At 37.7% G+C, this 14,255-nt stretch overlaps 1 protein-coding gene across 2 annotated transcripts in view; it reads left to right on the top strand.

Annotated features, from left to right (window-relative positions):
• The window catches only part of tdp1 (tyrosyl-DNA phosphodiesterase 1), a 40,165-nt gene that overhangs the window by 2,721 nt on the left and 23,189 nt on the right, over window positions 1-14,255 (top strand). For both annotated transcript variants that reach the window (XM_052153754.1, XM_052153753.1), the window contains exons 7-12: window positions 2,558-2,650; window positions 7,678-7,848; window positions 9,432-9,510; window positions 9,964-10,149; window positions 13,749-13,797; window positions 13,903-13,969. In XM_052153754.1, coding sequence (XP_052009714.1) covers window positions 2,558-2,650; window positions 7,678-7,848; window positions 9,432-9,510; window positions 9,964-10,149; window positions 13,749-13,797; window positions 13,903-13,969 — 645 coding nt within the window. The remainder of the gene's footprint in view (window positions 1-2,557; window positions 2,651-7,677; window positions 7,849-9,431; window positions 9,511-9,963; window positions 10,150-13,748; window positions 13,798-13,902; window positions 13,970-14,255) is intronic.

Below are 14,255 nucleotides of genomic sequence, written 5' to 3'. Positions count from 1 at the left end.
TGACGAGTTGAAATAACAAGGCGATGTGAAACAGGAGATGCAATCGTGTCATAGTATATAAGGAGCCTCCAAAAACAGCCTAGTCCTTCAAGAGCAAGGATCGTTTGAGACTTCTCATTTTGCCAAGATATGCTTCAGCAAATAATCCTGCACTTTGAGAGCAATGTTCCCCAAAGACAAATTGGGCATTCAACAGTGCACAATATAGTTAAAAGATTCAAGGAATCCGGTCAAATCTCGGAGCGTAGAGGGCAAGACGAAAATCACTTCTGAATGCACGTGATCTCTGAGCCCTCAGACGTCACTGTCTTAAACAACATCATTCATCTCTAATGGATATCGTGAACATGGGCTTGGGATAACTTGAGTAAACCTTTGTAGGTCAACACCACTCACCGCTGCATCCACAGATGCAAGTTAAGACTTTACTATGCAAAGCAGAAGCCCTACATCAACACTGTCCAGAAGTGCTGCCGACTTCTCTGGTCTGGGTCTCATCTCGGATGGAAAGTAGAACAGTGAAACTGTGTTTTTTGGTCTGAAGAGTCCACATTTAAAAAAAAGTTTTTAAAAAACACAGCCATTGTGTTATCCGGACCAAAGAGGAAAAGGGCCATCCAAGCTGTTATTAGTGTCAGGTCCAAAAGCCAGTGTCTGTATGGGCCAGTGGCGTGTCAGTGCCCATGGCATGGGCAGCTTGCACATCTGTGAGGGCACCATGAATGCAGACCGATATGCAAACATTTTGGAGCAACATATACTGTCAACCACCACCGTCTTTTCCAGGGATGTCCTGGAATTTTCAGCAGGACACCTTCAAACCTCATACTGCCCTGATTTCAAGTGCATGGCTGTGTAAGCATAGAGTGTGGGTGTTAGATTGGCCTGCCTGCAGTCCAGACCTGTCTCCAGATGAGAATGTGTGGCGCATTATGAAACACACCCTGCGGCAACAAAGACCCCGTATAATTGTGCAGCTAAAGACCTACATAATGGATGAATGGGGGAAAGTTCCACTTTCTAAATTTTAACTTGTTTCTTCAGTGCCCAAATGCTTAATACGTGTTATTAGAAGAAAACACTCTACTGTTCCAACATTTTTGGGGCGTGTTTCAATCATCTGATTTGAAATGACTGTACATTGAAAATGAAATTCACAGGTTAAAACATCATATAATGTGTAGTTGTTGTGCTTTCCATATAGCAGAGGGTGAATTTAATTTACAAATCACTCACTTTTTATTAGCATTTTTCATACTGTCCCAACTTGTTTGGAATTGGGGTTGTAATGCAAACTCAGAGTGGCATTTCTCAGTGCAGTCAGACATTTTTATGAGGCGTGAGAGAGAATCTGAGCCCCTTCCTCTCATGGACACGCTGGTCCTCACTGACGCGTTTAACACTTGTATTGCAAAAAAATGTATTTTCCGACTAACTGCAGTCGTAGTTCATTATATCAATATCGATTCTTAAAATCCCAAAATGAACAACTGAAATATACCAATATAAATTGAGATGAACTTGAGAGCATGTGAATCATTAGGAAATCAAATCTTGATGTGTCGCAGTATATTGAATGGAAATAGACAGCCCTCTTTGACAGTAGCCTACAGGTTTCTCTGCCAAATAAGTAACAGTGGTACTGTTATAGCTTATATAAATTCATTAATGCTGCATTTAGGCGTACATTGTATGAGCAGTCTGTAACATAATGCATAGAGAATGTTGTACTCCTCAAGCTACTCAAGAGAGTACTAACCTCTCTGCAATCCACGTAGAAGTGCAGATTATCAGATGAGCATCTGTTATCATGAGTTGAAATTAGATGTTAAACAGGCACAGAATTGAATTTTAATGTGATGTATTCATGGAAAACAGCTTTCTCTCGCCAAAGAATGTTTCATGTTTTATTCACAACCGATAGTAGCAACAACCAACAGGATTGAGCATTTTGGACTCCAAAGAGGCAAATCCAATTGCTTGTTTAATTTGATATTAACTTAAGGGGAAAAAAAATGAAATAAAGAAAAGGAACAAAAGGATCAGCAGTAAAATCCATCTTAAAGACCTTTGTCAGGCATTCATGCTTTAAATTGCCTTAAACTGAATTCTAAATGCCCTCCTCTTTATTGTATTAAATACATTAGCACTGAATAGATTTTGTAGTTCTGTACATGCTGTTCTTGTTATAATTAATCAAATACAAAACTGAAGGCTTATTAGATGTGCCTTAGTGTTTTAAATGTTGTCTTATACACTGCTTTTTTCTAATTGCTTATTACTTTCTGTCTTGCACGAAACAGAATAGCAGTGATCAATTACAATGTCCAGACTGCTTTTTTCCAAACAAGAAAAGCGAATGGTGACCACAGCTGTCCCTGATCCACTTTCATTGTAAGGGAAATGAGCAGCTTGGGCAGTCTGCTAAATTTCTCTTTTTGTGTTCGGAAGAAAGAAAGTGATACAGCTTTGGAACAACATGAGCGGGGGTAAATTATGACAGTTTTAACTTTCAGGAGAACAAAACCTTTAATATTTTCATGTCATCCATTTGAAGGAAAATGATGCTGCTATGGTACGAGGAGGGATTCAGGGTCATCATTCTCACCTCAAACCTCATCAGAGCCGACTGGTACCAGAAGACACAGGGGTAGGTGGTCCAGTCCCATGTGGAATAGGAGGGGTATAGATGCATGCTCATAAACTTTAGCTCATAAGAATGAGCTGTAATGTTACACTTGATGCAGCCCATTTATAAATTGACTCTTTGCTTTGTTTTTATTTTGTGTTCTCTTTTGAAGTTGCTCATTTGCAGAGTGCAACAGCATTTGTTTCATATCCAAAATGGAAGTTGTGTATTTGCTAGTCCTATTGACACATTTTTGGTTTGTTTCTATGACAACACACCGAGAAGACATTTAGAGTAAATTGTAATTAAGCTGATGTCTCCTAAATAGAGTGATTTGAGCTTTACAGATCTGAATATACGTTATTGTAGTTTTAGACTCCACTCTGACATGAAATGGTCTATTTAAATTAGCTACATGGATTAATTGCTTAAATTAAGCATTGTTGTAAAAAAAATGTGTCCATTAATGAAGTTATTGTCCATGGTTTTCTCTTCATACCAGCTGGAGATCAGAGTGACTGCCTATGAATTAGCCATTGCTTCAGATATTATGGATCCTTTTTATTTGCAGTGTATTGGGAAGAGAAAACCATTGAAGGAGTGATAGGTTAGACTGGTGATTAAGTTATCATATTTGAATCCGTCCTGAGAATTGACTGTTTTTAAACAATTGGCCAATGTCCTATAGTGCAGATAACTGCCTTTGTCGACCGATACCATTGTTTAGCCAATGCATTGGTGCATCTCTACTTGTTTAGGTCATACGTTTCAAAGTTCCCTTAATCCAGTGGTTCTCAAATGTATTTGGTCACGCCCCCCTTTGAAACAACAAAATCGTTCACGCTAAAAACGAATCAATAGTGATCAAAATGTACAAGATTAACAGCATTTTCTTTCATCTTCTTATCATGTAAATGTTTTATTTAAAAATACAAGAAAAAGAATCTGAATGAATGATCATTTGTCACAATGCCAACATTGTTCTGTTATTTTGTGTGTAATTTCTGTATTACATAAATACATAAAACATTTTAATTATGCCTATATACTTTTAAATCATACAAAAATAGAAGAAAAATAAATAAATAAAAAGTGATACTGCTGCTGGCGCAACCTCTGGGCATGAACGCATTGCAAACCGAATCCTCCATTCATCTGTATTTAAATAGCTGAATGTTTTTCTCTCAATGGAGACATTAACATTGGATAATTTATATATATATAGAATTGCAAAGATTCATACCTGTGAATGTTATTCTTTCTCAGTAGTGTTTAAAATCCAGTAAACTTCTAGTAAGAATAAACAACTGGCCCATCCTGGCCAGCGCTGAGAAAAGTAACCAGTACTACATGTCAGCGACAAGACTGAGGAATAAGAGAATGGCAATAGGCTGTCCAAGTTCCAAAAGCAACATACAAGTCATCCTTAACTCTTGTGCCTTATATATACATTTTTCTGAAGCCATTTGATAGTGTTGTTTGAGGGACCGACTGAAATATCAGTGTTAATTCATTCATCCCTCATTTGAAACTGGCACGCAAGACATATTTGTTTACATAAGTGCAGCTTAGAGCGCACCTGACACTATTACAAGCTTTGTGCATTTTATTGTGAAAAATCACATTTTTGCTGAATTTGTGAAAGTGATTTGAGAACGGGTCATTCTTCCGCACCCCTTTACAATACCTTCGCGCACCAACAGTTTTTTTGTTTGTTTTTTTTTTACCAAAAATGGATGAAATTTGGCAAGTGTCCACAGATTTTTATGGTGTCCAAGTGTACAAAGGTTTGAAAAGTTTCGACTAGGCATTATGGGCACCGGCAAAAAAGCTGTGTCTCTAGAAACAAAGCACATTTCATCCAAATCAGACTTAAATCTTTGGCCGAAATGGAAATTCCTTGAAATTTGTGATCTTGATTCCAAGTTTCGATTTAAGGAGGTCAGAAAAATAAGACAGAAGAAGAAAATCAGAACAAATACAGTAGGTTCCAGGTTTGGACCCTGAAAAAAGTGCTTTGAGTGCTACTAGATAACACACACTACCAGTTTCAGTCACACTATTCACATGCCAAAATGTTATCATGGCTAGAGTTTTTGTGGGCCACCAAATACTTTCATGGAAATAGGATATGTCAGCTATATTTGCCCTCAGGCTTGGCTTTGCAATTTAAAAGTAATCTCTAATCTTGAATCATTATTCTCTTGAATGGTTGAGAGAGATAACCACTTATCTGATGATAAATGCAAAGCTTCTGAACAGCAACATTCCTTTTCTCTCTATGGTAACGCCAGCTCAGCTATTTAAACTGGCTGGGCGAGCACCAAATATGGTTGCTTCAAGTCCAGAGTATTTCTTGTATGCTATGCAGTGTGCACTCCGTTCTAAGCCCTTTACATATATTCACTCTGTCGACCTGTCTCCCTTGTTTTCAAATGTTGAGGACAATGGAACATAGTGATGAACAATGAATATCATTACAGGCTTGACGTGCCTCCTCATCGGGTTCTGTCTGATCCCGGGTATAACTTCGGCTTTTCCTCTCAAGTCTCTTCTGAAGGGCTTTTCCACTGCCAGTCTGAATCTATATTGATCTGTTCTCATAGAGCCTTAGGGGACACACTATAATCACTCTGTCCCCACACTCCAATCATCTGTTATTGGACTTCTCAAAGAGAAGTCTAGCATGCTGTGGTTGTGTGTGTGTGTGTGTGTGTGTGTGTGTGTGTGTGCTTGTGTGTGTGCGCCTTTGGCCATGTGCAGAACGCAGAAACCTTGATACTAAAATAGGGACTATATTAGTGGCACCCAGCATTGGTCAGTTCAGGAGCCCAGCTGAAAAAAAGCCATGTTTATAAAGATAAATAAAAAATGTGTAGGTCGAAATATGTTTACTAAAAAAAAAAATATTTAAAATCTGCAACTGAAAATAAGGCTGTTAGGGATAGATGTACAGACTTTTTCAGCAAGTTGTACAGTCTTAAAGGGATAGTTCACCTGAACAATTCTGTCATCATTTACTCAATCTGATGTTGTTACAAACCTGCAGGCAGAATATTAACCTCACTCACCATTTACTTTCATTGCATGTTTTTTCCATTCAATGGAAGTGAAAGGTGATTGAGGCAAATATTCTGCCAAATGTATCCTTATATTTTCCACTGAAGTCATGTGGGTTTGGAACAACATGAGGGTTAGTAAATAATACAAAGTTTGGGTGAACTACCTTTTTAACATCTAATTTTCACAAACAAATTTTTTGTACACTGGACATTTTTTGAAGAGACATATTGTCAATGTTTGTAAACAGTTGACACAAAGGTAAACTACAACTCATTTAATAAATTGTACTTTTATCCCTCACAGCCTTGTTTTCATTTGTGTCAAATTAAATACAGCATCTACCCTGACAAATATTTAGTTGTGGTGTCACTTTATATTTAAAATTTTAATTGTGAGATTCCCTCCTGCGTGTTAATGTAATTTTGCCTAAGCTAGCTAGCTAACTGTTTTTACTAGCTATTGACAACTGTGTGACTTCAGAATGTGAGACCTAAAGACCAAAGTATACTGCAGTTTTCCATAGGCCGATATGTTGTGTGCACAATGTTCATGGCACAAATTTCATCATCAACACAGTACACTCAGACTGTCCGTGTGCAGAACAATTTTTTTAGACACAAGATGTGGCTTGAAATTGAAAGTTGTTACTGCAATTGAAAAGCATTGGAACACTGTGATTAAAGAGTCACACAGAAGAGAATGTTTCATTGTTATAGTCACTTTGACACATGTAGCTTGAATTATATATGGTACTAACCCATATTTATTCATGATATTAACCATGGCTAATACATGCTGAATATGATATACCCTTTTTAGCATCACAGGGGCAGGATCTCATAATTCAATAATCTCTTACATGAAGTAAATGTTTAAGTCAAGTCAACCTTTATTTATAGAGTACATTTAAAAACAACAGAAGTTGACCCAAAGTGCTTTACAAATAAATAAACAATGACAGATCTATATACATACAAAAAAATCAATAATAAGACCTTATTTAACCTATTAAAAAGTCCTATTCAAATGCTAAAGAATATAAATACGTTTTCAAAGAGGTTTTAAAAAAAATGTCTATTAAAGAAGCTGACCTCACATGATAAGCAAGACTATTCCAGAGTTTAAAACCTACCAAAGAGAAGGCACAATCACCCTTAGATCTATAGCGGAAACAAGGAACCCTCAAAAGAAGTTGATGAGAAGACCTGAGTGCTCTGGTGGGGGAGTAAGGGACGAGAAGATCATTGATGTATTTGGGCACAAGACCAGATAGTGCCTTGTAAACATGAAGTAGTATTTTAAAATCGACCCTGAATTTGATGTGAAGACCGTGTCAAAATTCTAGCTGTTGTTTGAGTGAGGCCAATGTACAATGTGTTTCAATAATCTATCCTTGATGAAATTAATGAGTGGATCACAATTTCCAAGTCTTTGCTGAAAAGAACATTTTTGACTTTAGTGATAGATCTCAGGTGGAAAAAGCTACCCTTGACATTGGCACTAATTTGATTATTAAAAAGTAATGATGAAACAAAAATCACTCCCAAGACTTCTTACATGATCTTGTACATTTGACAACAGAGGACCTAACAGGTCGGCCAGGCCAGGTAAGGAGGACATGGAGGGACCTAAAGTCAGAACTTCAGTATTGCTTTTGTTTAATTGTAAAAAAAAATAATTTGCCAGCCAGTGTTTAATATCTTCAAAGCAATTTAGGATGTTATCAAATGAACACTTCTTGTCTAAGCTCACTAGTAAGTATAATTGGGAATCGTCAGCATAACAGTGATAGGATATGCTGTACATCTGGAAAATAGAGCTCAGAGGAAGCATATACAAGGAAAATAATAAGGGTCCTAAAATTGACCCTTGAGGGATGCCACATGATAAATTATCTGATGTAGAAGAGTCTAAGAGGTTAAATGGTTGACATCATTTCAATTGGCCCTTCAATGGTAAATATCCTGCCTATATCTCTATCACAGGATGTGGATGAGTCCTCTGTACCCCAGGCTTCCGGAGGGAAGTCCAGTAACAGCAGGGGAGTCTCCCACCAACTTCAAGAGGGACCTGCTGGTATACCTGGAAACATACCGGGCTCCAGAGCTTGCCGAATGGCTTGATCGCATCAAACAGCATGATCTGTCGGAAACAATGTAAGACTTTTTACAAGCGATAGCTGGTATTGAATTTAAGGTGGGATTGTGAGGGATAAGCTTTTGCTAATCATTTACTCACCCTCATGCCATCCCAGATGTGTATGACTTTCTTTCTTCTGCAGAACACAAATTAAGATTTTTAGAAGAATATCTCATCACAGTAGGTCCATACATTGCAAGTGAATGGTATCTAGAACTTTTAAGCTCCAAAAAGCACAAAGTCAGTTATGGATTAATACATTTAATCCATAAGACTCCAGTGGCAGTGGTTATATCCATATCTTCAGAAGCATTTAATTATATATATATATTTTTTACTATAAACTTACTTTCAAACAGACCTCCTATGCACTTTCAAGAGATTTCTTATTTTTGTGCAGATTTGCATTCTTTTTTGCTGATCGCCACCTACTGGACTGTTGTGTTAATATGTTAATATGATTTATTTATTATTTTCCTTTGCTTTATCCCTCCCTTTATTTACTTGCTCAGTAGTTGGAAGAAGAACTCTGTCCTCTCGTGAACACGACGGCTTGTGAAAATGTAGATTTATTGTAAAAAAGGATTTGAATATGGATTACAATGGAATACTTTTGTGCTGCCTTTGTGTGCTTTTTGGATCTTCAAAGCTCTGGCCACCATTCACACATTGTATGGACCTAAAGAGCTGAGATATTTTTCTAAAACCTTTGTTTGTGTTCTGCAGAAGAAAGAAAGTCATACACATCTGGGATGGCATGAGGATGAGTAAAAGTGAGAATTTTCTTTTTTGGGTGAACTATCCCATAAAGTGTGTAATTTCTTCACCACTAGCATCACCAGAATTGATGCAAAGATAATGACCCCAAACACTTCCCCCGTCTGCCATTGGTTGGTCAAACAAAAGTCATGACATGTCAATGTTGCTGTGTCAGGATGCTCAAACTAATAGTAATGTTTTGATAATGCCACATAGTTGCAATGTTCAAAATAATTTTGCATTCTTGTGGTGCCATCAGCCAATCAGTGTTGACAGAACACTGGTGTCTCGTATCTAAATAAATAATTTATCTGGGTCTCAGATTTAAGTCGTAATCGTTTTGCAATTGTTTGAAAAAAAAAAATTCAGGTTGTGTTCAGGCCTCAAAGGTGTCAGTCATTCCTTTGGGACTACTGCGAATGAGAGAGTTTCAGCTTTGAGATACAATGTTTGCACATTTTGGGGAAATCAACCTACAAATGACTTTAAGTTGTCTCTAAATATTAAGCTGGGATAGAAAGTATTTGAACTTTTACAAACAACCCCTTTAAAGATATTGGCTGGTATCCAAAAGTTTGCTGGTTCAAATATAAAATTTTGCGGGTTCAAAAGGCTAATCTAAGAGCTAGTGACATTTTGTCCTTGAGCGAGGCAAGCAACCCTTCTAAAAGGTTGTGACTGTGTCTTAACATGGTGCTATTCTATGACATCATAGCTTGAAAGCTGCAGAAATTAATTCCACTGGCTCCGTCGTTAGATCATTAAAAGATCTTTGAGTTGAAAAACAAATGTTGGCCTTAGTAGTCATCACTTCTCATATACTATATGTTGTGTTGTATAGGGTGTATCTCATTGGATCTACTCCAGGAAGATATCAAGGACCTGCTATGGAGAAGTGGGGCCATCTAAGATTACGAAAGGTAATGTTTTTTGTTTGATTTCACATTCTTGTGTGATTCAATTTATTTTTTCCTCTGCCCTTCAAGCCCTGCCCTGCAAGTTCTACAGTCCCTCCACTCTCTAGACAGAAGAATGATTAAGTGTTAATACAAAATCAACATGTGCCTATAGAATGCCTCAGAGATTTTCGTCTCATTTCATTTATTTATTAAGGGAATTCAGAAAACACAGGCAGAGAGGTATTGTATTGGTTATGACAAGAATCTGAAATTGAGCATGCAATATTCAGTTTCCATTTCTTCAGCTGAAAGAATCTGTTTGTAACTGACTCACAGTAGTCTGACTCTTTAAGCTGAAGTGTGCCATTTTTACCTTTTCGAGGGTCTAAAATGTTCTGATCTTGGAAGGTTCACCATTTTGAGGTGGCATAACATAGAGTTAACAAGCATATCTCATTGTTTCTTTTTTCACAGTTGCTCAGCGAGCACACATGGCCCTTGCAGAATGAAGAGCAGTGGCCCGTGATTGGTCAGTTCTCTAGTATTGGCTCTATGGGTCTTGATAAGACTAAATGGTTGGCAGCTGAGTTCCAGCAGACTCTCACTACATTGGGGAAGTCAGGGAAATCATTTGCCAGGACAGAAACAAAGATGCTTCTGGTGAGTGTTTCGAACAGCCCCTGCAGAGTGTTATGAAACAATGAAAGAAAACTGCTCTTATCACTGTTGTACCCTCTCTTGATTAGGAGACGATCAGCCTCTGCTGATCTAGCTGCAAAAAGCATCTTTCTCCATTGATGGCCATTCAAAAGCATCCATATATTCAGAATATTGGCAAGAAATATTTGTATATATAGAAGACTTTTTGAGCGTTCTTGAAATTGTTTTATTGACTTGTCCTTGTCTGGTGCCTTTCGTATCACAGCTCAGGATAGTCACTCGTAAAGGTCTGAAACCGCAGTCACACTACACTTCATTCTCCACGCACTTACATTCAAAGTATCCGCATTTTATTGACCAGAAACACAATCTCATGCAAAGAAATATTGCGTTCCGCTGTGCACGAAAGATACGTTTGGATAACTCTGACCTTCGAATTCGGATGTCAAGAAGACGTGTTTGTAATAGAAACGCTCACACTGAGCTCTTGTCTCAATACAAAGTATTCAATACCATATTTCAAAGATGCATGTTTTTATTGTTGCAGGAAAGCATATACAGTATTTTTGCATTTTTTAGATAATATTCTGTTATTTATTATTTATTAAAACCCATCAGTTCTTGAGTGTGACATCCTATTCTGTCTGTTGCAATGTTCAAAATAATTTTGCATTCTTGTGGTGCCATCAGCCAATCAGTGTTGTCATGACTAGAGGTAGACCGATATTTCAGTTTTACCAATTAATCAGTACCGATAGTTGATTTTCACGGGAGCAAGCAAATATACAGTAGATACGAGAACACTGGTGTCTCATTTAGCAAATCTGGGATTCAAAATAAACAAGACAAAGAGCTGTCTGATGACCTCACAGGAAATAATTTATCTGGGTCTCAGATTGAAGTCGTGATCGTTTTGCATTTGTTTGAAAATATTCTCATTCAGGTTGTGTCTACGCCTACTGGGTCTGATGGCCTTAAAGGTGTCAGTCATTCCTTTTGGACTTCTGCGAATGAGAGAGTTTCAGCTTTGGATTGCAGCGCAGCACTTGTGTCCTCGCCGTCACTTAAATCGCAGAGTAGAAGTGACATCAGAGGGGATGCTCGCTCTCCGTCACTTGAGAATCCCTGCTTTCCTTCACAGAGGAACCTCTTTGGGGGGGCGGTCTCTCCGAGGAAAGTGGCGACGACATACCTCCTGTCACGTGGTAGGATGTATTTCAGCCTGCTCCGGACCGAGTAGCTCTTTGGGCCTGGCCTGTGTGAGGCTAAATTTGAGTGTCACGAGTTTACACCCCAGGGTGATTGAAACAATTCAGAGCGCAAGAGCTGCTTAAACGAGCTACGTTTATGATAATGGTAATGGGCTTTGTTTGAGCAGTGGTATGCACACAGACACATTGTTCTACCGTCAAGATTAATCTCACTGCCATATGACTGGCTTGTCTTGTGGGAATAGACTCGAATACAATGGGTCAACACCCGTTTGTTTGAAGGTTTATGTGGGGTGCAAGACATTTGAACAGGATGTCAAAACCACTGGTTCCATCATGGGATCTGTCTGTGGTCATGAACACGCTTTTTCAGCCTCCCTTTGAGCCAGTTGAATGTATAGAATTTAGAGCTGTCAATCGATTAACATTTTTAATCGAATTAATTACATGGTGTCCCTATTAATTTATCACAATTAATCACATATACAAATATTTGCCCTCATATAACAATAATTCAATATATAATGATGAAATAATTATACATAGTTATATTTAAATATTTAAAAAGTATACATATATAATTAAAAATATTCAGATAATTAAAATGCATTACATTCATGTGGTAGAAGAGTTCATTATTGATAAGACAATACAAAAAGCGGATTTAGAATACAATGTATTGTTTACTACCATATTATTGAACATAATTGAGCACACAGTTCACAGCAATCCATTACACAAGTGAATTTGTCAATCAGTTCGAGATTTATTATGAGGGCTTGTTTAAGGAATGTCAATGTACACCTGTGTCAGACATGCTTGTGTAGCGTATCGGTTGCGTTGCATCGTAAACATAACATTTGTAGGTCACTATGTTAAGATAAATAGAGGTTAATACTAGAACACATCTTGAGATCTCTTAGTTCAAATTTGCGCTCCATCAAGTGTTTTGAACGCACAAACGTAACACATGTTTGTGTTGTTCTGCTGCTGAAGGGTTGTTTTGTTCACTGTATAAACTGTGCGTTGCCCATACAGCTGAAGTTTCACTTACTCTGGGGTAAACTGGTGGTACTACAAGCTTGCATTTCTCAGAAATCTTCCTTATTATGGTCTGCGGGCATTGTGATTAATTACGTAAATTTGTTTAAATCGTTATTTTTAATAAAATTAATCACACTGAATTAATGCGTTACAGCCGTAATAGAATTAAAGTCAAATTCTATTTGCCAAAAACAGTGCCATTCATGGCAATCTCCCAGTCACTACTTGAATCTTAGCATAGGTTCAAGTAGTCACTTGGCATTTACGGCTCATAAAACCTGGCCTCAGAATCAAATGCCTAGGTGCAAAGATGTCAAATTTCAAATGGTGTACTTCTGGAGGGACAAACAACTGTCACTGAGATGAATAGGAATGCTAATAGATTGCTTTTTCTGGATATTTTAGACCACCTTGGTAGTGACATGCCCAGATGGGTCTAACGATAGAGACAGAGAGTTGTGTATTCCCATACCAGCTTGCTTGTCTATTAGGATAAATTATTTCTCAATTGTGTCTCTGTATTAATTAGTATAGAATCAAGGAGGGATGCTAGAACGCACATGTGCAGCCTGTTTCTGCCTGTCTGGGAATGCAGAAACATTGGCTTCACTTATCTGAGCCATGAAATTTGAAATTTGTTGACATCCTGCATGTTTAATTAGCAATTAATATTCATAGCATATTCTCATTCTTAATACTGGAATGCCAATTTGCCAAAAAAAAAAAGGAAACCCATTCTCTCTGTAGTGTGTCACGTCTTGGCACGAGTTATGGAGAATAGTTACAATAATTCTCACCCATACTGTTATTTGCATAACAATGTCTTCTCAGATGGAGGGACAGATGATTAATATCTATCTGATGGATCTATTGTTAAATGTCAGTTGAAAAGCTGAGGCACCACACGGAGCATCTTCAGTACTGAGAATATGACAGCAGACAGTCCCATCGTGGTTTAAATAGCACTGTGTCTTCACTTCAAACTGAACACTGATAATTAGTGCCATCAGAAACTCCACTGAGCTATTGGGGTGATTCAGTTCCTGACCCTTCAGAAGAGGTGCAATTATCCAGAAATTCTAAATGTAGGCATATACCGGTAAAGAGCACATACCTGTATGTAAGAAGGCACCTTTCATATTGCAAGTATTACTGTGTGAGTAATGGAGTTTTGCTGATAGATAGACAGACAGATCGACCAATCGATTGATTCATAAAGGCACCTTTCATATTGCAAGTATTACTGTGTGAGTAATGGAGTTTTGCTGATAGATAGACAGACAGATCGACCAATCGATTGATTCATAAAATGTAATACGTTATTTAAAATTTTGTCACTTCTAGGTTTATCCATCTGTGGAAGATGTGAGAACAAGTTTGGAGGGTTTTCCAGGTATCATTCATTCTTTTAATTCTGAAATCAAGAAAAAAGGTATTTTTCCTCATACCTCTGTAGTTATTACATGACCACCCACTTTGCTTGTTCTTATCCCTGCAGCTGGGGGATCTTTACCTTACAGCATACAGACAGCTCAAAAACAACTCTGGCTTCACTCATACTTCCAGTAAGTTCTCATTTCTCCATTCCCCCATGCGTAAACCTTAATTTTGACAACTTAATCATCAATATTCAAATGTTACCATAAATATTCCCCTGAAAGACTCCTCAGGAACACTTTAGACCCTGTGATCAAAACAGCTGCTACCCTAAGAGTTGTCATACCCATAAATTGCTTCTCAAAAATCTTTCTTACCATTTTAACTCATTATTACCATAAATAAATTATTTTACTGGTTGCCTCATTTTTGCTTAGTGATCAGAGATTCAGTCTCAGTCCCCCCTCTAGAGAA

Source organism: Xyrauchen texanus, chromosome 22 (assembly GCF_025860055.1).
Source record: "Xyrauchen texanus isolate HMW12.3.18 chromosome 22, RBS_HiC_50CHRs, whole genome shotgun sequence".
NCBI classification, from domain to species: domain Eukaryota; kingdom Metazoa; phylum Chordata; class Actinopteri; order Cypriniformes; family Catostomidae; genus Xyrauchen; species Xyrauchen texanus.
This window is presented reverse-complemented; position numbering and strand designations above follow the sequence as displayed.